Source organism: Corvus hawaiiensis, chromosome 13 (assembly GCF_020740725.1).
Source record: "Corvus hawaiiensis isolate bCorHaw1 chromosome 13, bCorHaw1.pri.cur, whole genome shotgun sequence".
Taxonomy (NCBI): Eukaryota; Metazoa; Chordata; class Aves; order Passeriformes; family Corvidae; genus Corvus; species Corvus hawaiiensis.
Window position 1 is genome coordinate 7,611,141 of NC_063225.1, and position 22,355 is coordinate 7,633,495.

Below are 22,355 nucleotides of genomic sequence, written 5' to 3' on the forward strand. Positions count from 1 at the left end.
ATTGAAAGCCAAGTGCTCCTAATTCCAAGCCTTCGCCAAGTCTTTTGTTTTCTGTCCTACCTGTCAGCACAGAAGTTAAAGGGAGGAAATAATGCTGCATAGAAATCTGGCTATGATTCTATGTGAGATTGATTATGTTCATATGAATGTGTTTTCTAAAGTCTAATGTTTCAGTAATGGCCCTAAAGGGAGGGAGCAGTCATTGTGGCAGTGGGGATGGAACAAGTTGAGTATAGAGTCCTCAGCCTTGACATACCAGTTGGTTCATTTGCAAGACTGAGAACAAAGCTGTTTACAGATAGTAAAAGCTGGCAATGAATTTGAAAGCCTGTTGCCTTCAGATTACTGGACACAGCCACAAATGCTTTATTTAGACTTAAAATTTGTATAGGGTATTGCATGCTTGTTCAGAATACCATAAAAAAAAGGGTCCTTGAATACAAAACACTGTTTTGGAAAGGAAGAAGTGGTGGGATTTTTTAATGACTTTCAATAGAAGTGGGAGAAAATTGTGTAGTGAAACGTTGTGGGAGTATCATAAGCTTTTTGAACATTGCCTGTCACTAAAAAATAATTGTTGTGTTTTGTAATATGGACATCTGCTTCTGCAGGAGCTTATGGGCTTGGATGAAGACGAGGATGAAGATGATAAGGTAAGCATCTCTCACGATTGTGTTGGCTAGAATCAGAAGGAAGGTGGGAGAACACAAACAAATCTTCTCTCCATAAATCTTCAGTTATTATCTGTATTAACTGGGAAAACAGTTGTCAGCAGTTTTCTGCTTGGCAAGTTTGAAAGTAGGAAGGGGTTGGTTTGTGTCACCTTCCCCAGTGGCGGTACCTGTGTGAGCCCTGAGCACCAACCGAGTCCGAGCAGCCCCAGTTAGTGCCTGCCCTTGTAGTGGGCACTTGAATGTACACCTAGAGGGGGGTGTGTGGGTGGAGGAGGTGCAAAGACTCACACAAGGATGCACAGTCCTCCCTCGCTGCCAGTCCGAGTGCTGGACGACGTTCTGTACTAATGGCTTTCCCCAAACGATTTGGCATTTCCACTTCAGTAGGCCAGAATTGGTGTGATTTGTGGAGGGCTGCTTAGAATTTTCTCAACATTTCTTTCAGAGCCTGGGAAAAAAACCAGTTTTAGTTCAGGGCTGAAATGTGGAAAGAATTGGAATTGGCAAGGCCTGTTTTTTATTTTATTGGAACATACTTACTCATTCTTCTCACTGTGAAAAATTCATTGGATTTTTTTCCAAGTTTATCAAACCACAGTGACAAATGATAAAAGGATTAGAGGTCATGACATATGAAGAAAGATTAAGAGAACTTAATGTATACAGCTTGAAAAAACATAAGTAAGTGAAGGAGGATCTGATAATCTATAAATACTTTAAAGCTAAAAGGTGAGGAATTATTTAACGAGCAACAGCATGCAAAGGAACATTAGCTGTTAGGAAGAAAATGTTCATGAGGGGATGTGAAACTTTCAAATTGCATACTAAGTTAATGAGACTCTTCTTGAATATTCTATGTTTTAAAAGTGTTACAGTGAAATTGTTGATCATTAAGAAGTAAATCAATACCACGGCTAGCAAGTGCACCTTAGCTCTTCTCAGTCACAGCCCCTAGGATTGAAGCTCAGCAGACTAATTGATGGGAATAGTTATTTAAATTTAACTTGCTCTTCTGTGGTGGTTATATTTTAATGAGCAACCAGAAATCCGTCAAAGTTATAAAGTGAAATTTAGGCAATCCAGCTGAATTACAAGTTTCTTGCAACACACAATAGTTGTTTAAATGTTCTAATTTATAATTTACTCTTTGCATCGTAAAATTTGTCAACTGAATGGACCAATATCTGAAACTCATCAGAAGTTGCTAAATGAAAGTTGCATCTTTTTCAAAGGAATACTGTGTATCTCTGAAAGTCAGTAATTTCTATTTAGTGGGTACCTGGTTCTGGACACCTGTAAATATTATTTGTATGATGCCTAAAGGTATAACTTATTCACTGGAACAATCCCATTTACTTCCTTCTATTTTAATATTCCTCTTTTTCCCTTGCAAGTGCTGAGGTGGGAAAAGAGAAGTAAGAATGTATTAAATAGGCATCAAATCCTCTGTTTCCTGTGGTGTGCTGTAGATTCATTGCTGCAATGCTAAAATATTCTAGGTTACATTTACCCTCCATTTAACTCCAGTGACTTTGGTTCTCTCTACAAATACAACTGGGTCACTTTAGCATGGATTTAGTGACTTTGCATTTTTGCCTCCTGCTGAACAGCTTCACTGTCATTCCCTTTCTTGGTTTATTTTAACTAAATATGCAGGTTTGGGAAAACTCCCAAGAGTCACTGTTGAGCTGTTGATGATTTGGCCCTACCATTTTGAGAGCTGCCTCTCTCCATCTCACACATACTCCATGGCTCTCTGACACGGAGAGCTGGTAGCACTGGCTAAAGCCTTTCACAGTAGACACCCCCAGCAGGCTTTCTCGTGAAGATAACAGTTTACATCCCAACATTTCAATAATTATTCATAATTCATTTTAATTTTTATGGGTCTATAGAATTCTGACACAGATTTGCCAGAAGAGGAAGGTGCCAGCCCCTACATTTGTCCCATGTCCAGTGCTGTGCAGAATTGCCTTAATGTCTTTGTTGTGCCCTGTGTGTACCCCCGTGCAGCAGTGATGGGCCGTGCTTGCACTCCCATGACTTGCATCTTTAAGTACATTAGGTTATTCTAAGCCACTTTTCCAAGTCTGAGGGTGGCCAATGCTCTCTGGGGAGTGTAAGAAAAATGTAATTTTATGACACTATCTCATGGCAATGTCAACATTTAAACAGACAACTCTACTTTAAAAAGAACTCTGTGTATTTTTTTTTTTCCTCCCTAATACAAGAGCTCCCAAAGTTGAAATCTGCTAGTTGGGTTGTGGTGTACAAGGTCACTGTTTCTGTTTCCTGTCATCCTGCTGTATCAAAATACTCGCACACAGAGCCCTTCTGGGTTCTGCTGCCTGTTAGACATAACAGACCGTGCTTCTGGGAATTGTAACACACCCTCGAAGAGATGAACTGTTTACAAATTATAAATACACAGACACTTAGTTCAAAAACCCAAGAGCAGATTAACTCCCTCCACCTAGACTATCTGTCTTAAATGACAGGGCTTAATTGCTGATTTTCCCGTCCTTTCCCCCTCTGCCCTCCCCACATACCAGCATGGAGGGCTGTAAAAGATAGCAGTGCTCTGTCCCTTTGGCACGAGCTCTTCAGTGGATAAATGCCTTCTCGGATTTGTGCCATCTTGGACACAGAGTTCAGGCTGTGTCCTGTCAGCTCTGGGGTCTGTCAGGCTGAGTAAGCGTTGTTTTAAAATTACATCACTGAAGCATCTTTAGTCTGACAGTAAGAAGGTATAGACAAGCTGCATGCAACTCAGTTTAAGTTGTCTGATTATTGACTGCTTCTATTTATTTTATTTGTTTTTTCTGTTTCTGATAATGGCTGTAGAGTTCCAAGAGCAGTTACCCTGTGAGTAACTGTGTCGTAGCACCTGACTGGAAAGAGCCTTGGAGTCTTCTCCATTGTCTGAATAAAAGTTTACATCTCCTCCACAACAGACCAAACTTAATTTACTATTTTCAGGTCTGATAACTGATTCAAAAGAAAATCAGAGACAAAACTAAATCAACAACAATTCCTATGTGGGAATTTTCTTGGTTTTTTGGGGTTTTTTTGGAGGGTTTCTATCCTGTGGTGAGCCAGTGTAGCCCTGCTTGGCTAGTGCAATGTAACAGGGAAGGATCAAATGATACTGTGGCTTTAAGCCAAGTTATTTGGCACTTTCCAAGAAATGTTTAGTATCTCTTGTATTGGAAAAAAGACGTAAGTGGAAAGAAATCACCAAAGAATAAAAATTCAATGTCTTTAATATATGAAATTCTCTGTCAAAAATAGGTACCAAAGATATACAAAGTTTTATGAACACAATTCAAAAAGACTCCAGCCGAACGAATTAAAGTCAAATTCATCCAGTAGCAAACAGCTGACATTTTCCATTTGAGTTAGATTCAGCATGTGGAAACCTTCCGTATGGATCTTATTTGTACGGGTGGATTACGATGAAAATTGCATTAATTTTCTCCGCAGTAAAGGTCAGTAATTGAAACATGAACCGAAAGTCTATTGTGTAAGATGCTATATCCCCATACTTAGGAAAGGTCATTCAAGACAATATCATCTCATTGTTTTCTTCCCTGGAAGTATAAATAATTTCATTAGTTTTTCTTTTTCTCTTCAATACAACAATTGCAATATGATGTTTCAACATCCCCCATTAAGATTGCTGAAGAGAAATTATGGTAAGGACTTGAAAATGCCCCATGATACACACGGTATGTTCAGACTGATGAGGAGCATCCATGTCCTCCACAAAATTGTGGGCAAGATGGTGTCATAAAACAGTTCAGGGGTTGCTGTGGTTGTGCTTTACTCTTTTCCAGGGAGCCTTCTTTGTACAAGAAACTGGAGGTTAAATGGTCTCTTGTTATGTCTTATTTGCACTGCTGCATTGTCTAGGACTGATCTTATCCATAGACATCCCATAAACTGGCACAGTCCTTATATCAGTGTCATGAGCCACCCATCACACCATTTAGAGGTGATGGGGGAAAGGAGTTTAAAGGCGGGACTTGCAGAGCTCTTTCAGATATCCTGGGCCCTGTGGTATGACTCTCCTCACAAAGGAGCCTTAGCAGCCCTATGGCACTCCAAAATTCTCCCTCTTACAGAGGATTACCTACCTAGATGTAGGTAAGCCAACACTGTAACTTCTCTAAATCTCTGGTGAAATATTAAGTGGCACTAGGCAGGTCACAGGACCAAGCACATGAACCTCAGGGAGTTCTCGTCCTGTAAAGATTCCAAATATTTAAAATGTTATTAAATTTTATTTTGAAGTGGCCAGATATATGAATAGATCTCTCTTTCTCCTGTACCCCAAATTGCTAAAGATCATTACCTAGATGATAGGTGATGATCCAGTAGCTTAAGTCTAATCAGCATGTGACTGTTCTTAAGTCTCATGTTTTTCCAGCAGAAAGCACTTATTTTAACAAAATTTATTTTCTTTCCATTTTTTAAATCGAAGATGACTGATGACTTTGTATTTCCATTCAGGATTGATTCATGTTGCTTCTTAAGCATGTGTTACTCACCTGAATTGTGTTTTATTCTGGTGCGACTGCAGATATTGCTTGGAAACTTGTAGCAATACCAGTGGATTTTGGGTTACTTTACATGTCTGTGAAAACGTGAGCAAGTACATAAAATGCTTCTTAAATCCTCTGCATTTCACGCCTGTGCATAGAGAAAGAAACAGAAGTATGACCTAGGGTTTTTCACATAAGATCTTTCTTGGGTTTGGCTTAGGAGATTTTTGCTGGTCCCCTGTGCATGGATGAAATTCATCTAGTGTAGGCAGAGAAAGTGCAGGCGTGGCTGAACAAGGCACGGAGTGGTCATCTTCTGCCCTTCAGGCAGTGTTCCCCAGCCTGAGCTGTAGGATGATGTGCTATTGCTTTCCAAATGTGTCATTTTAGGACTGATGCCGCTCTCCTGGTATGATACCAGTCTGAAGTGATTCTATTGGCTATGGTGGAATTATTCCAGATTTCACACCTTTTTAACTGAGAGCATAAATTGACCTGTATGTGTTGCATTTCCTCTATTTGGTAATTATTTCAAGTACACTCAGATTCGCTAAATTTCCACAGGCAGGCACATTTGCAGCATGGTGTTAATAAACAAAAAGATCCTGTGATGCACAGTTTCAGGACTGCACGAGGCAACTGCTCAGAGTTTGGCAGCCGTCCTCTGCGGGTGCCCATCCTCCTGGAAGTGCTGGGAGCTCTCCTCGACACACAGCAGACTCTGCAGCACAGGGCAGGGCAGTGACTCAGCAAGGCAGATTGCTGGGCTCCTCTCAGCTGCCTTTGGCTCCCACCAAAGGCAGGATCCAGTTCAAGGTTGCTGTGGTGACTGTTTTTAAAGCTCTGCCTGGAATTCATTTTAGCTACCAAGAGACTGTCTGTCACTCTATGGCTACCACCTCCCACAAGAGCTTCATTCTGCTGCTAGACTGGAGCTTTTAGAGAAGTGTTCCCTGCAGACAATAGAGGCCAGTGGTCTGCTGTTTATACCCAATAAAATCCTTTTGCTTTCAGAAGTACTTCATGGACGAGTGTTTTGGCCCTAGGATGTTGTTTGGCACAGGTTTTGCTGGACACCGGTAAGGTCGGAGTTGTGTAGTCTAGCAGAGAGCAAGTTGCAAATTAAATCCAACTTTGGCTAACTCTGCTTTTCTCTAAATAACTACAGCATGTTTTGTTGAGTTTTTTTTAAAGCAGAATAATAGTGGAGCAAAAAGGAATGCATGCCTGAGCTATTTTCCTTTCTTTTCCCTTTCCATCAATCTTATTTGTTGCTAATACATGGAAGAATTAATAACTGGTACGTTAGATAAATCCTGGTAAAACATTGCCCTAATGTGCTTGTAGCAGCAGTAGCATAATGAGACAGCTACTGTAAAAAAGCTAATCCTGAAAGTTAGGCCAGCCCAGGGCTAGGCAGACTAATTCTTCCAATCCCCGAAGATATTCAGAATTTTCATTCCTGACTGAGCTGCCTGTATCCTGTTTTCTTCCTCCTTTTGCATTAATCTGTATTTATGTTTTCTCCTCCCCTTTTCCTCATCTTTGCCCCCAAGTGTTCCTCAGCTTTATATATTGAGTTTCTCTTGGCACGCCAGAAATCTGCTGATGAATACCACTTGTTTGAAAGTTGCATGCGAGATTTTTCTCTGCAAGTGTTTTCTATGAAATCCAAGTGAGCAAGTATTATGTAGAACTAAGCCGTGGCTTCGAGCCTAACTTTTCGTTGTGTGCATATGATATTTGCAGTATACATCAGAAATACACTTAGAGAACAACAGCAAAAGTTGTCTGTGCATTTGGAGCGTTGCTTGCTGGTTTGGATGTATCCAGGGGAAAAATATTTGAAGGATAGATTTAAAAAATAGGAAACAGCTTTCTGTAAAGATGAAAGCTATTAATCTTTGAAACAAATGATCAAAAGAAGTTAGGGGATCTCCACCATCCAAGCTTTGAATTCAGTAATGGATGCTTGGCTGGAGAAGAAGCACTAATGGGTGGCATTTGGCCTTTGTTCCAGAGCAGATGATTGAAGAATTTTGCCTTCAGTGTCTTCCCCCATAACTCTTAGGATTTTCCCTCGCCAGACCAGCTCTGACTGTTGTAGCTCACCCGTTGTGTTAGTGCTGGAGATGTCCTTTCCTGGCCTGCCCCATATTCCCACCCTTTTAAAGTCCTTGGCATTGGAAACGCCTCAGTGTTGTGGTTGTGTGAAGGTTTCTTTTGCAACTGACCCTAAATGTCTCAGAGCAGCCTAAGTTCCTTCCAGGGAAGGGAGATCCCAGAGCTGTGGTAACCCTTTAAGTGTGTTTATATGTCCTGTTTAACTGTTACATATTTCAGAAATAGAAAAATCTAGGAGCATCTTCCAGAGATTTGGTGTCTTCATTCCCGAGTTCAAGTTGATGTATGTTAGCTGGAGACAAAAGACTTAATTTCTGAAATTGCTGGGTCTTGGTTGGTGTTGGTTTTTTTCCCCTCCCCTGACATGCTTAATCTTTTGTAAACCCCCTTTTGTGGTTTTGTTCAAGCAATTAATGTAGAAATGAAGGTTTCTTAAATGAGGATATTCAAGGAAGATTTGAAGTAACACACTGATTATATAATTAATTCTCAGTTGTAAATTCATTCTGATGGAGTTAATTCTTTCCCAGAGGCTGAAGACTAGTTTTGGTCCACCCACAGTGCTGTAATCAGCTACGAAATAAAGAAAAAAAAGGCCTTAAAGGAATGGAAGTTTCATGACTGGTTTTAGGGAAATAATGCCAGAAACAGGCAGGATATTTCATTTTCAATTCATGCAATAGCTTCTAAGCTGTGATCTCGAACTATCCAAAATCCAGTTTTCAAGCAGTATAGTATGTTGAGTCCAAAAGAAATCAGAAAGGAATGTTACCTGAAGAGGATGGAGAAAAATTGTCTGGGTGGGACCTTGCACAGATGGGGAACTGTGTTTAGTAGAAGATGTATTTTGGATTCTTTTTTTACATTTTTCATGAACACAATAGTGTTCAAATATAGCTTTCTCTGTGACAGTTGCCCATTTACTAATAAAGAGGGTCCAGTGACTGTCAGCCTGATGGACTCTTACTGCTTCTGACAGTGTTTTGTGACGTGCTGGCTTCACAAAGCATAAACAACACTCCAAAACCTAAATAATTTGGAAAATCCTGTTTGCTGTACTTCATTTGTCTGCTTCTCTGTTGCTTAACCAGTGACCTAATAATCCTGTCCATGTACTTAGACTGCAGGTTTCCAGAACAAAGCAACAATAACAAAGAAATGATGTTGACAAATTCCCAGGATTTTCAAATGAAAATGCACACCACGCATGCTGCAGGGACAGTTGCAGCCTATTTTTCTCTCGAATAACTGATTTTATTTACAAGGCTTTCTAATCCCCGTTTGTCTCTGCCTTTACATTGGTTGGCCATATTTTGTATCAGAAATTGAAAGCACTGTTGTCCAGGGGTGATTTTAGCGTGCAGCCAGGTGAGCATGGGCATGCAGTTCTCATAACATAGGGACTGGTAGTTTCTGGTTTATTTTCTGGCTCTGCTTCGCGGCTGCAGCAGGAGTTGTGTTGTGTTGTGTTGGTTAAACTGTGTTATCACCACATCTCTGAGCTCCATCGAGGATGTGTAAATGAAGTCAGCATGATGCAGATAGAGCTGGCAGATGATCTGCCTTGCAGCTCTGGGCAGCAAGAGTAGGCTTGCCCTGCAATATCACTTTATTTAAGTGGTTTCTTTACCCCTCTGCCTGAATTTGGACAGAATGAAATTCCCACTGTCTGGTTTTCCATGAGCTGCTCCCCAGCTTCTGCTTCCAAGTTTGGTGAAATAAAAGCCATCTATGGACTGATGCACCATTCCAGTGAGGAAATAGTTAAATATAATTTCAATGTGTCATTTACATTTGAGCCTAACGAGATTATAACTGGAGCTGTGTGAAAATGACTTTTTGGTGCTATTTTCACATAAACTGACTATTTATTTATTTATTTTGTTCTGGGGTTATTTCACACCCCAAGGGTTTCATTTTTGTTGGTTGTTTTATTAATGTAAAAATACTCATTTTCACACCCAAATGTGTGATTATTTAAAATGCTGCTTCTATTCATTGTGCACTGACTTGCAACCTAAAGGCAAATATTCAAATGTCTGGAGCTTGATAACTCCATGGTGGCTTTGGCTGGCTTTTTAAACTCAAAAATTACTGGGAAGAGAAATGGACAGTAAGTAATTCAATGTGGTATAAGGGCTGCATTCCCGTGCCTGCCTCTCAGCATCCAAGGGTGGGTCACAGGTTATTCCAGCACGCTCTCTAGAGTGGTGCCCTGTCTCAGGTGCACACAAACTCTGTCCCAGCATGGTAGTGCCAAAATTCTGGAGCAAGAGCCCTCACCTCTGTGGCCCTGTGTGACTTTAAACAGCCTCTGACCCTGTCCTGCATGGAGGAATAATGTGGATGACAATACAGAGGCAGAATTGCAGCAGCGTTGCTGCAAATGTCTCTGGCCCTTGCTCATTCCCACCCTCCCTCTCCTCTACCTTGACTGGTGTGGACCATGGAGAACAGGAATACAAAATACTCTTTGCCATCATCTCCCCTCTCTGGGAACAGATTGGTTAAAACACAGCTTAAAATGTTTTGTTGGGTCGGGTTTTTTGGGTTGGTTTTTTTTGTTTTTTTTTTTTTTTTGGTAAATTGGAGTGATTTTTAAGTGTCTAAATGTGATGTGAAATCAGTGTCCAGGGCTCTGCATTTTGTAATAAGTGAATGTTTTGCTGATTTCTTGCTAGAATATCTGCAACCACACCAATTTGCATGCCTGTATGTGTGTTAGATTGCTGGCAAAGAAATGCTGAATGCAGATAATTGTATACTGGTTTTCAAGCCTGATTTAAGTAATTTTGATTTTTAATTCATTCTGTGCTTCCTTTTTATTTCTGCACATGTGTAGTAATGTCCTGTAATGTTGTTGCCTAAAATAAGCAGTAAGAAATGAAGTTGAGATGGCCGATGTAAAGGGAAAATGACATTTTTTTCCTTTGATTCTTTTTTTTTCCAGTAAAAGAATAAGTCTCTGTATACAGAATGTTCAAAAAATATTGCATTCACAGTCTTGCTGCTAATTTATATACACAAAACATCATGGCTGTGGGGAGCCTACAAAGCCCAGGAAAGTGATATTTAGAAGCTCTGCACAAGAATATTTTTGTTCTTGAGGAGCACTGAGCGGCCAGCACTCCACACCAGAGGTGCTCAGCACCTCTTGTGCTTTGGCATCCAATTGTGTGAAATCCTGGTTGAGATCCTGCAGTCAAGTTGTGTTGGAAGGAGAAGAAACCTCTGTGCGTGTGTTGAGGAAAAGGAAGAAAATACGGGGATCTATACAGATAATGTTAGTTCTGTGTGATAAACCCGGAGTGTTTGTTCTCTCCTTCCTTCAGTGAAATACTTGAGTTCATGGATGGATCAGCAGTGCTGGAAATCTTACTTTCACCACATATCTGTGAACACCCTAACAAATTATTAGAAGTTTTGGTTTTCTGATTTCTTTTGATTAGGAATCTGAGAAAAAGGGGCTAATTGAGAGAATCCATATGGTCCAAGAGATCATCATAGCTGTTCAAAGCATCCTGGAAGAAATAGCATCATTTGGAGAGAGGATTAAAAAGTAAGTAATACATTTTTCTTGCTTAGCCATGATTTGCAGTGAAGCAGAACCAGGAGGATCAAGGTGGAGTAAATGTCTTGCTCCAAAAATGATGCAACATGCAGCAGGATAGCCTGGCCAGTCCCACCACTGCTTGTTCACTTACAGTCTTTTATTCCAAAAAAACCTTTGCAAAGCACAGAGAAGAGGAGAAGCCATGAGCTTTATTGATGTAGCTTTCATGTTTGCCTAAACTTCTGGTCTTGCTTGTTTGTGATGGAGTGGGGAGTCATGGATGCCACAAATACTGCTTGAAGATGTGGGCACAAAAGCGTCAGGCATTTATTTTCAGTCCCATTACAGAAAGTAGGTCCTGATGGTCAGTGTTGCCTTTCCCACGCCCTCCCCATCCTGACCTGGCTGCAGGGGTTACCAGTCACTTGTGCCAACACATTGATCTTCTTCTGTCTTTACCATTTTGAGCTGTCTGCTTCCTGCTGGTGCCACGAGGAAGCCCAAAGGGGGTTTTCAGGGTCTCATTGCAAGGGGGGAGGCACTGAGGGTATTCCTGACCTTACAAAGGAGGGAGGTGAAGAGCCTAAAAAAAAAAATCCCACACACAAACACACACAAACCTTTTATAACTCAGTCTTTATTGGAGCTTAATTGATCCATATTGTCTTCTGTTTTGAACACAAAGTGATGGTTTGTGACCAAGCCTCACTTTAATGAGGAGCTGGGTTCAAGCTAAAAATACAGCAACCGCATGTGCTGTGGTGCCACGCCGGACACCCCAGCTGGGGTGGAAGTGGCCCAAAGATGTATTCCAGTCTATGAACAGGGCACTGTTCTGCCCAGCTGCATGGCAGGAAGACTCAAAGCACTTAAACACTATTAATTCTTGTATTCATTTTGTTAACAATGATCTTAAAGAACACATTGGGTATTAATGTGGACGCCCGATGTAATTTCAGAAGAATTCTGTTATAGCTCGGCAGTGATGTGCCATTAAAAAATTGCTATCAAAGTTTTTTTTGTAAGTGACAGACTGAATTGTGCTACAGTTTCCGTCTGTCACTCCAGTTACACAATCATGGGGAGTTTTCATAGTTTAACTCAATTGAGCTGTTTTGCTATTTTTTTTTTTTACTTTAGCTTAAGCTACATTGATTGATAATGATGGGTCCTCTCCCACCTATTTTTACTTAATATTTAGTATGTCTATTGAAGCTTAAATGTAATTCTTGAAGCGTCCTATTAATTTTATCTGTCAAGGGAAGTTTGTCTTATTTTATAGCCTGATAAGTGGTCCAGATTTGTTCTCTCTTTTTTCTACTCCCCGTGATATGATGAAGTCAGCAGGCAGACTGTATGAAACAGAGATGCCCAGATCCATAAATCCACCTGTGGTCTAACTGGCATCCTTGCAGTCCAAGTATCTCAACATCTGGTGCAGGCCATAGGGTTATATCTTAAAAAGGCACAAGGGGACAAAGGAATTTCAAAGATGTGTTAGCAGTAGATCCTCACCTTAAGTCCATCACTGACTTGCAGATGAGAGGTCTGAGTGAAATAAAATCCTGTTTTTCACTATAATGTGGCCAAAGCCTGAAATGCTGTAGTAACTGAGTTTTTCAAGAGTGCTCCTCTTGGGAAAAATCTGATGAGGATTATTGGAATGCAGAAGCTTGGGCTACTGCTGGCTTACCACAGTTTATCCAAGTCAGCCTCCTTTATCCAGTAGAGTAAGGAATTGTTGAAAATGTAAAAAGAAATAGGAGAAATTGTATATATATGTAGACAGATTTATATAGAATATTATGGCCCTAATGTCATACAGAGAAATTACTCGAACTGCTCTTTCACAGTTTAGCACCACAGTTAATCCAGTGCCAGTTACTTGTCAGGGTTGACTCTGGCTACCTGCCACGCCTGAGCCGTGCCCTGGCACTCATCTCGAGTCATCTCCAGTGTGGCCCAGCGGAGCCAGCTCCGACGGCTCGGCCCCGGCACGCCTCGTCTCCAGATCAGATAATCTGCTCATGAATAATGGAGAGCTGACTGGCGAGCAGAGATGTGTAACAAGTGCAACACATAGAAGAAGAAACAAAAACAACTCACACGCCTAACAAGTTCGCTGAGCTCCCCAGGGTTCCTCTTCTCTTTCCTTGTCATGATATCTGCCTCTCAGATATCTCCCTTAATCTGTTATAACATCCAGATGTAGGAATCTGCTTATCCACCTTCCAAAGAGTCTGCAATTTACAGCATACATGACTGCACCAAGCACTGCAAAGAGGTCATTAAATTATTATTGGGTAGCAGAGCACAAACAGTGTCCAAAACCAGAAATGTTGAGAACGATTGTGTTTTTTCCTTCCAGCACATTCAACTGGACGGTGCCTTTCCTCTCTGTCCTGGCCTGCTTGGTCCTGGCAGCAGCAACAGTTATATTGTATTTTATACCACTGAGGTACATTGTTTTAATCTGGGGTAAGTACTCCACTGTGTCTCATTTGTATGAGATAAATACAATATATGTCTACAGAATGAAATCAAACAAGCTTTAAATGACCTGTTACACAGACAAACAAGTGCTGTTGCTTCGAGGTGAATAAAGATGTTTTGAACTTCTTAAAATTACCATTTCTCCCCCCTGGGTTATCCGATAATTTGCTTTTTTTAGGGTTCTTTATGGATTTCCAACAGCACCACAAGAAGAGCATTAGCCTAGATAAGCTACTTTCAGTGTTATTATTCTTCTGCAGGAAAGTAATTAGCTTCCTGGTGCTGGAGCCCTCCAGCTGGGAAATGGTAGGAAGTGGACAAGATGTGTTTGCAGAGCTGGACCACGTAGATTTGGACCCTGGGAGCCTTTTGGGTCTGAGTATTCTGGCAGTCAGGACAGGCTGTGCCCAGTGGGACACACTGAGCATCTCCTTTTGCCATGGGTCAGAAAGTATTTGTATGAAGATACATCATGAACTAAAAGAGGAGCTTTTAAAAATTAAAACTTTCCTGGTGGTGTTATGAAGAAATGTGAGATCATCTTTCACAGAAGGAAATGGCATTCAAGGGCATAGGACAAAGGGGAATGGCTTTAAACAGAAAGAGGGCAGGTTTAGATTAGATGAGGAAGAAATCCTTCACTGTGAGGGTGGTGAGGCTCTGGCACAGGTTGCCCAGAGAAGCTGTGGGTGCCCCAGCCCTGGAAGTGTTCAAGGCCAGGTTGGGTGGGGCTTGGAACAACATGGTCTGGTGGAAGGTGTCCCTGCCTGTGGGGGGGGGGGGGGGTTGGATTGAAATGGTCTTTAAGATTCTTTCCAACTGAAACCATTCTATGATTCCAGCTGCTGAAGACTTTCTACATCTCCAGATAGCCTCCTGTCTTATTTAGGGTGCTAACTTTTGCCTCAACCTTGAGGTAGAACACAGTGCAGGTAAATCCTCACTGACCTGCAGAAGCTCAGCCCCGATGTGCCTCTGGGTTGTAGGGACCCCCTGTCACCCCTGGGGCTGAGCCATCAGCTGCTGTCTTGGCTCTCCTGGATGTAGAAAAGGGAGGGAATGAGAAGGTGGCATTAAAAAAAGCCATTCTTGGGCAACAGCAACAAAGAAATAAAGGATTAAATCAAACAAAAGAAAGGGCAAAAGGAAAGGGGGAAATTGCTGGGAGTAAAAAGTTCAGTAACAAAATATTGTTGTTCTTGTATGGAAGACATGGTGAGTACATGAAAACTATACATCCGTTCAACATCATCCAGAGTGACAGGGCCTTCAAATATGATACATGTTAAACAACTACCCTGTGGCAAGGCCTCAAAAGACCTTATGGTATTTTCTGTTTTTAAAAAATCAGGTACACAGAAAATTGTGTTGTCATTTTGCTACAAGTATATGGCTTAAAAGCTGAATCTCAGATGTGAAGCAGGTACATTTCAGGGAGAGGAGAAGGCTGGAGCAGCCATCACATTTGAAATCACTTTCAGGGAAACCACGATGAGATTTTGGACAGGGGCATGATGGAATTGAATGCTGTATTACGAACCTCAGAGGCAATCAACATTTGAATTTTTTGCTGTTCTTTAAAATGGATTAGCTGATTATCTTCACCTAGAAGACCTTATGCAAGGCAAGAGAAGACCTTATGAACTCCACAGTAAAATGAACATTACGCTCCCATGGATCTTCTGTCCAGACTAGGGACCACCTCTGCCAACTGAAACATACCTAAGTCCATGGAGGTGGACTGCTATTGCTGCAGTTAATAAGCCAAATTATTCACACAAGGATCAAACTGAAGTAAACCTTGTGATAAGGATTTACAATGTCCCATAGCATGATAATATGGCTAGTTTGGCAAATGTGGCTCTGCAAAAAGGGGATAAGCCATGATGGATGGGGAAGGGAAACTTCCGTTTTCTGAAGAAATAGAAGGAAAAAAAAGCCATTTTCCTGCCCACTTTTTTTTAAGGGTCTTCCAGTTGCCTGGGCAAGAGGAGAGGGAATGTTTTGGTCATGTAGGGTAGCAGATTTAACAGAACACTTGATTTTAAATGTGTGTATTCTCCCAAGAGTATCCCCCAGAATGAATTCATGCTGCAGTCTCTTTTCACCACTTTGTTGGCAACACATGATCCTGAAAGTAGAGAAATATTTTATCGATAATGTCCCCTACTTCCTCCAGGAGGAACTTGTGAGTGATTCCATGTGACAGGGAACATGTGTGTGACTTTAAGTCTGAGGCAAGGTTTTCACACTAATTTTTACTTCTGAATTCCCCTTCCCTTTTTCACCTTGCCTGAAAAAAATCAGAGGGAGGGAGCAGAAAAGGGTTGTATTATTTTGTTTGCCTTTATTTATTTTTTTTAATTTTTTTTTTTTTTTATCCTAGGCATAAATAAATTTACTAAGAGGCTTAGAAATCCCTATGCCATCGACAATAATGAGCTACTAGATTTCCTCTCCAGGGTACCATCTGATGTTCAAAAGGTAAGTAATGAATGGCCACAGCCAACAGAGGCAAGGAGTGACACTGAGAGCGGCTGGGTGCTCCGTTTGGGAATACAATGCCAAAGACTTTTGAATAATGGAGATAAGGAATCGGGGGAAAATCCACAAAGGGAGGGGGAGAGAGTGTTAGAAGAGAGGGGAGCCAAAATCCTTTGTCAGAAGGATAAAATGATTGCAGAAAAATTATCCTGAAAAGACCTACTTAAAAATGATCTGGAAAATCACTCAGCGTGGTTACTGAGCTATGGTTTTCGTCACCTTTCTGCTCCGGTATTTGTACAGAGGGAGGAGAAAAATAGTCTCTTTGATAGAGATAACCATCCAAAAGGATTTACTGAATTCTTCTTTTTCTTAAGATAGGGGGAGGAATGGGGGGAATTATTTCTGTGACATTGTGCTTGAGCTCCAGGCCTCCTTTGGACAATGCCCCGCTCATCTTTTTCTTTAAAGAAAACCTGAAATGTGTATAAAATACTCCAGAGTTGATCAGATCAATCTTCTGCCATTATGGAATTATAAGTTTTAATCTAACCAGAATCTATCCTCCCTCAGTTTCAGTCAAGTCTTGTCTCTTCTCCCATTTCTTTGAAACAACAATACTGTCTTCAGCAATCTCGCCTATCTTCCTGGAAATTATTTGAACAATAAGTCCTTTAGAATGTCAAGATCTGTTTATTTCTCTTGGAGGAGGGAAAATAGTCTTGCTGGGTAATGAAGCCACAAAATATAAAGGATTCTTTCTTTTGTTTTAACTAACTGGAATCTGTGTCCCCAGGCCCTGATCCTGATGCCCTGGATCCCTCTGACATTGTACCTTTCTCTGTGAATCCTGGCACTTTTCCTGTGAGGTGCTGCTCGCTGGGAATAAGGGAATCACAATCTCACCTATAGTGACTTTATGCTGTTGGAGACAGAAATTGAACTGCTCACATGCACTGTTGAGGCATCTGGTAGAAACAGGGTTGGAAAAAGCTTCTGGTGGCATTTATCTCAAGAGGCCACCAGACTGATTGGTGGCAGCACTAATAACTGGAAAGAAATCTCACCATAGACTAGTGGGAAGAAAAATGCTAAGCCAGAACAATCATAGGGCCATTAAGCTTCAGTGTATTTTTATTTGTTGTCTTTGCTCTTGTAGAGGCCACTGAATTTGCAGTGATGGTTTGCATATGCCCTTTAAGTGTTTATGTTTAAAGATAAGTTGGTTTTCTATTTATGCTTTATTTAACATTTGCACTTACAACATTTCCTTGAGTGGTTTCTGTCATATTGGGACCCTTTGAGCTCTCCAAAGTAAATGATCACCATTTTCTATGGGAGGAATGATAAAAGTTCCTTGGATGGGACAAACCCTGGAGTTTTCCACTAGTTCTGAAAATAGTGACAGCCACACACTTCAGGGACAAATCATCTATGGAAACTCCAAAGCCCCTCTGTCTGCTTTGTTTTACGTGCTGTCAGTGCATCAGCATTTGACTGCAGTGCTGCAATGAGTTAGAAATTACTCCTGTCTGTACAGTACCCATTTACAACCACATGTGTTGGACAGAAGACAGGAGGAGTGAAAAAGATGGCGTGTTCAGCCAAATTTTCCCCATGATTTCAGTGGGAATACTTTTGTCTAGCACAACAGACAATTTGGAGATTACACCATCCTTGACAGTTTACCACGTGTTTTAACCATTATATTGTATATGATTTTTTTTTTTTTTTGAAAGGTGGAGGTAGCTTTGTCCAGGTTCTATTTGGGAGAATACTTTCCTTTTTTGAAATGATTAAGTATTTCAGCATCCCAAGGTCTGTGTATGGTTTTGACAACTGTCATCTTACTGTCTATTGGGAACCACTTGAATTGAGACTCCTGAGAGAAGTTTATTAAACTTATAGGTTAATGCCAGAAAGATAAGAAAAACAACTCCCAAACCAAAACAAACCCAAAAGATCTAGCCTACATTGCTGAAATCAGGTAGAACCCCATGTATCTCATTAGAAAAATCTGCTTTTAATATTTTTGTTTCAAGAAATGATGCATGACTTCTCAAATCCTTCCTGCAATTAATCCCCCATGTTCCTGTGTTTAGAAAATGATTCATTACTCTTGAACCTTCCTTAGTTTCCCTTGGTTTGTCCTGGGGGAGCCATTAACACACGCTGTAGTGAGCTAGAGTTACCTAAGTGCAAACGTCATGTCTGTTTGTTTTTACAGGTGCAGCACGCTGAATTGAAACCATACAGCAGCTCCAGCCCCATCAGGAAGAAGCGGAGCGCGCTATAGGATGCAGCGGGATTTCGGAATGCAGCATCTCCCTCCCCGCACATGCGTGCACACACAGCACCCCTCTCCTCCTCCTTGCTTCAGAACAACACTAGGATCACTGCCACAGACTTTCTCTTTCTTGGAAGATGTGGGTTTTGATAAACACCTATCTTGGGTTTCTTTTCTGGGTTGTCTCTTTGGCATGGAGTCCCAAAAAAGAGCAAGGTGAAACATGAATTAGTTTGCGGGGTGGGGAGGAGAATGGGAGAGGATAGTGCAACTGCACCTTTTCTTTTTCTTTTTTTTTTCCTGTTGATTGTAGAGACAAGGCTGGATGTGGCAGCACTCCCTGTGTTATGTAGGAAGAGATAATTCTGCTTAGTGTAGCAGATCAGCTGAGCTGATGTGAGGAGATGCTCTGAACCAGTTTTTAACATATCCGACAGATTTACATTAAGATATGAAAGCTATTCTTTTCTGAGTTAAATCACTGTGCCTAGAAAGGTTTAAGCTCTGAATTAACGAGTCTTTGATACCCATCTTCTGTTCAAGCAGTGTACATTTAAAAAAGTTTTTTATCATAATTAGCAGAAAGAGCTAGGAGCTCCAACAGTATCTCAATATTTCATCCAGCACTTGTGGGTTTTTCTTTTTCCTTTTTTCCCCTTTCTTTTCTTCTTCTTCTTTTTTTTTTTCTTTTAAAGCCCAGCCTGTGGTTAACTCATTGTATACTGGAATCATTGGAGATCCATTGCTGGCAATGGATGCATGAAAACCTTATGCCATGAAAGGATTAAGAGAAAAGGCTAACTCAGTGACCTGAAAAGACTCTGTTGGCTTGCCTTTTATAATTCCATCTCATCAGATATTTTCAGCATAGCTGTTGTTTTCCTGTCTAAATCCAGAGGGGTCAACACTACAGAGAGAAAAAAAACACTTTATAGCCTTAAAGAAACAAGTGCTTGTGCAGAAAGAGAGCACGTGCCCAATGATGTGGTTGTGCAATAGTGTGCAGGCTTTGGTCCACCACTGATGTCTTCTTGCAGTCTTTCCTGGTGGTTCACAAGGAGAAGACCCGAAAGTGAAGTCAAGTGGAAACTGAGAAATGAAAAGACAGAAGAAAGGACCCCATTTTGTGTTCTGAGGAGAATGTGATTTCTTGCTTGCTTACCAATCTTTTAGCAATTGTGCATTTCCTTTATGTATTTCAGAAAACCAGCGTCATTCCCCAGTTGTTTGACTGGGGAAACTAAAACACAGAATCATGTGTAAAACCTGCTTAATTTTGGTGATACCGCAGCCCTCAGTCCTTTAGGTGCTGTGGGACATTTTGGGAGTGACTTGTCACCACAAGTCATTGGTAGCACGAGAGCTGGAGTTGTTGCTTTTGATTCCCAGGCAGGGATTACCACCAGCATTCCCTGGGGGTAGTTGACAGTACAAAGAAATAAAGAAACCTGAGAGATAAGATTCTTTTGGCCAAAAAAAAAAAAGGCTTTGAAAGTCATCTAATAGAAGGTAAAATGGTTAAAACCTTGCTTATGGGTTGGTGATCCAGATGGAGTTGTGTGTGGTTCCATAGCACAATCTTGTGGGCCTGTTGCAGGAATTTGAAGAAGGAAAACTAACAGCAGCCTATCTTCCACTGGGTTTTTAGCCAGATTCAGTAATTTTTCATAAGTTTATTTTTCGAAGTCCCACTGTGCCTTTGAATAAGGACAGGCACATTTTCATATACTTGATTGGCTAAAGAATGTATTTTGCTCATGCAAAGCTGTGTGTAGCTGCAAATGGAAGGATTGAGGAAATATTATCCTGGTTTAAAAAGCCACAAAAATGCCTCTTTGTTTGCACGTGTGCTTGTGTACCCATACATATACAGAGTTGTGTATAAAGAGTACATGTATAATGTATTTATAGGCGAGTGTGTGTGGGAAAATGGGTGAATATATAGATTTTAAAACCTTGAAAATGTTTATGAAAAATGCCAAAGATTCTAAAGCTTATCATCTTGCGTCTGTTCTTCTTCATTTTGTATCTTTCCCGGCATGTCTCTCTGGCTGAGCCAGATCTCTGCATGATTTGATTTACTTCAACTTAATGAAGCTGGTTGGAAAGAGCCTTGTAGAAATTACAAAATCTCCAGTAAATCTCCTTCTTGTACATACAATGGATGTCCACGGAACCCTTTTGTTAAACCAGTTTCTCAATCTTCTCTGTAAACAATGCCTCATTGTCTCGCTTAAAACTATCATCTGGTTTATCATACTGTAATCTTGTCATTTTGTGAGGACCAAAGTCAGGCATATTTAAGCAGGCGTGTGGGATCTGATCATTGATTTGAATGAAAACATTCAACTGCAGGAAAAACTATTTATTTATTCAGAAATTCAGACTGATACTTTAGCAGTTTGGGGGGTTTTTTTTCTGTAGATTTTTCCACGTGGAACTGATTTCTGTTCAGGAGACAGGGTGATGTCTTTTTGTTCTTTTTTTTTTGGTGTAGATATGTTGGGTTTCAGAATAATTTGTATTAATTGTTAGGCTGGAGACATACCAAATGAAAGGGTTTGGGTGGTCCAGTACCTATATATTGTTGTGGTGAGCTCTTTGTTTTGATAAATACTGTTTGAAATGCAATAAACATTTGAGGTTAAGCTGATGCCTTTAATTTATCTGGATTAGGAGATATGTTTCCCATTCTTTGCAAAATACTGTGCTATAATATTTAGTAATATTATTGGTAATATATAGGTAAGCAAGTACATGCCTTGGCAGTGCAGTGTAACAATTAACACTGGAGTTTGCTTGGAGTAAGGAGTGTAAGTGCATCTTCTGCTGCAGCAGAAAATGAGGTAAAGCCTTGCCCCACCTGCCTGCAACTCTTTAGTGGGATTTTCTAGACTCTAGTTAAAGGAAAAGGGGGTTATGTGCACTTACTGCAGAGCCCACTTAACAAGCTCTATATTCAGATTTCTCTTGTGATTCTTAAAGCAAGAATATCTCTCTGTGTGTCCATTTCCCTGTGCAAATTACCAGTCTTTGCATTTTTAATCTATTCAATGTATAGCATAGAAATAAAAAACTTGCATTTTTACTTCAAGGTAGTCGTTTCAGGGCATCTGCAGTCTGAAATTTCTAAGACCTGAAGCCATTCAGAAGTTTCAGTCTAACTTCGGGTGTTTTGGATTGCAGAATCGTGGAGATATGGAAATGTGAGGCATGTCCACTAACTGTACAGTGTGTGAATAACTGGGTTTGACATATATGTGCAAATGCAATATTTACTCACATTTGCCTAAACACAAGGTGCTGCTGAAGGTTTGATTTTTTTGGAATATTCATGAATAGGACTGAAGACTTGGCTTCCCTATGGATCATTGTTAGTAAAAGTCAATCACTGAAACACACTTTGTGGGAAGCAAGCAAACAACTGAGTGAAGCACAGCTGGAAATGCCACACACCTTTCCTTTTTCTCTGCTTGAAAATCTCCGGTTTTAACCTTCAGCTGCAGCTCTGCTTCCCCCTCAGTCGCCTCCTGAGCCACCCACAAAGCAGAGGAGAGCCCAGGCTTTGTCCTGCTGCTCAGGGATCCCACTGGAGAGCCCTGCCCAGCAGACCAGTGCCTGGCACCTCTCTGCATGGGGAAGGGAAATTGCTTGTCCTCGAGAAATTAAACTGGCTGCTGCTAATTCCCTGCCTGGGGTAAGAGTACAACACTCCATGTACTGGGCTGTCCCACTAGAAAACAGAGGCTTGCCGTTTAATTTCCTGCGCTCTATATGGGGCTATGTTTTATTTTTAATTTGGAGGGCCTGATTCTGCAGGCGTTACCACAAGTGGAACTGGAGTTATTTTCCTATCAGAACAGTAGGTTCACACCAGGAAGGAATTTGGCTTCTCTGGTATCTTAATTAAAAAATTGACTAAATACATTCTAACCGAACCTTAACTTTTAGATTTTCCATCCTTTAACTAAGCTGATAGACTGTTTTGGAAATGTTAGCTTTGGCTTTAGAGACTATGGCATGTGTTAGTAGTGAATCCTGTTCTGATTTCATATTGTGTGTTGTTCTATCTGTAAAACTCCATGTGTGAGGGCCCTGGTGCATCTACCCCTGCAAATCACACAGGTCTGATAAGAGTATCTGCTCCTCTGCATCCTAAAAATTACCAACTCAGAAGGAAGCTGAGACACTCCAAA

General features: G+C 40.8%; 1 protein-coding gene across 7 annotated transcripts in view; it reads left to right on the plus strand.

Moving 5' to 3' along the window:
- Positions 1–20,807, plus strand: part of MCTP2 (multiple C2 and transmembrane domain containing 2) — a 122,642-nt gene extending 101,835 nt beyond the window's left edge. For all 7 annotated transcript variants that reach the window (XM_048317941.1, XM_048317944.1, XM_048317940.1 and 4 more), the window contains 5 exons: positions 612–653; positions 10,792–10,901; positions 13,264–13,373; positions 15,775–15,872; positions 18,100–20,807. In XM_048317941.1, coding sequence (XP_048173898.1) covers positions 612–653; positions 10,792–10,901; positions 13,264–13,373; positions 15,775–15,872; positions 18,100–18,168 — 429 coding nt within the window. In that variant the 3' untranslated portion in view covers positions 18,169–20,807. The remainder of the gene's footprint in view (positions 1–611; positions 654–10,791; positions 10,902–13,263; positions 13,374–15,774; positions 15,873–18,099) is intronic.
- The last annotated feature ends 1,548 nt before the right edge of the window (positions 20,808–22,355 follow it).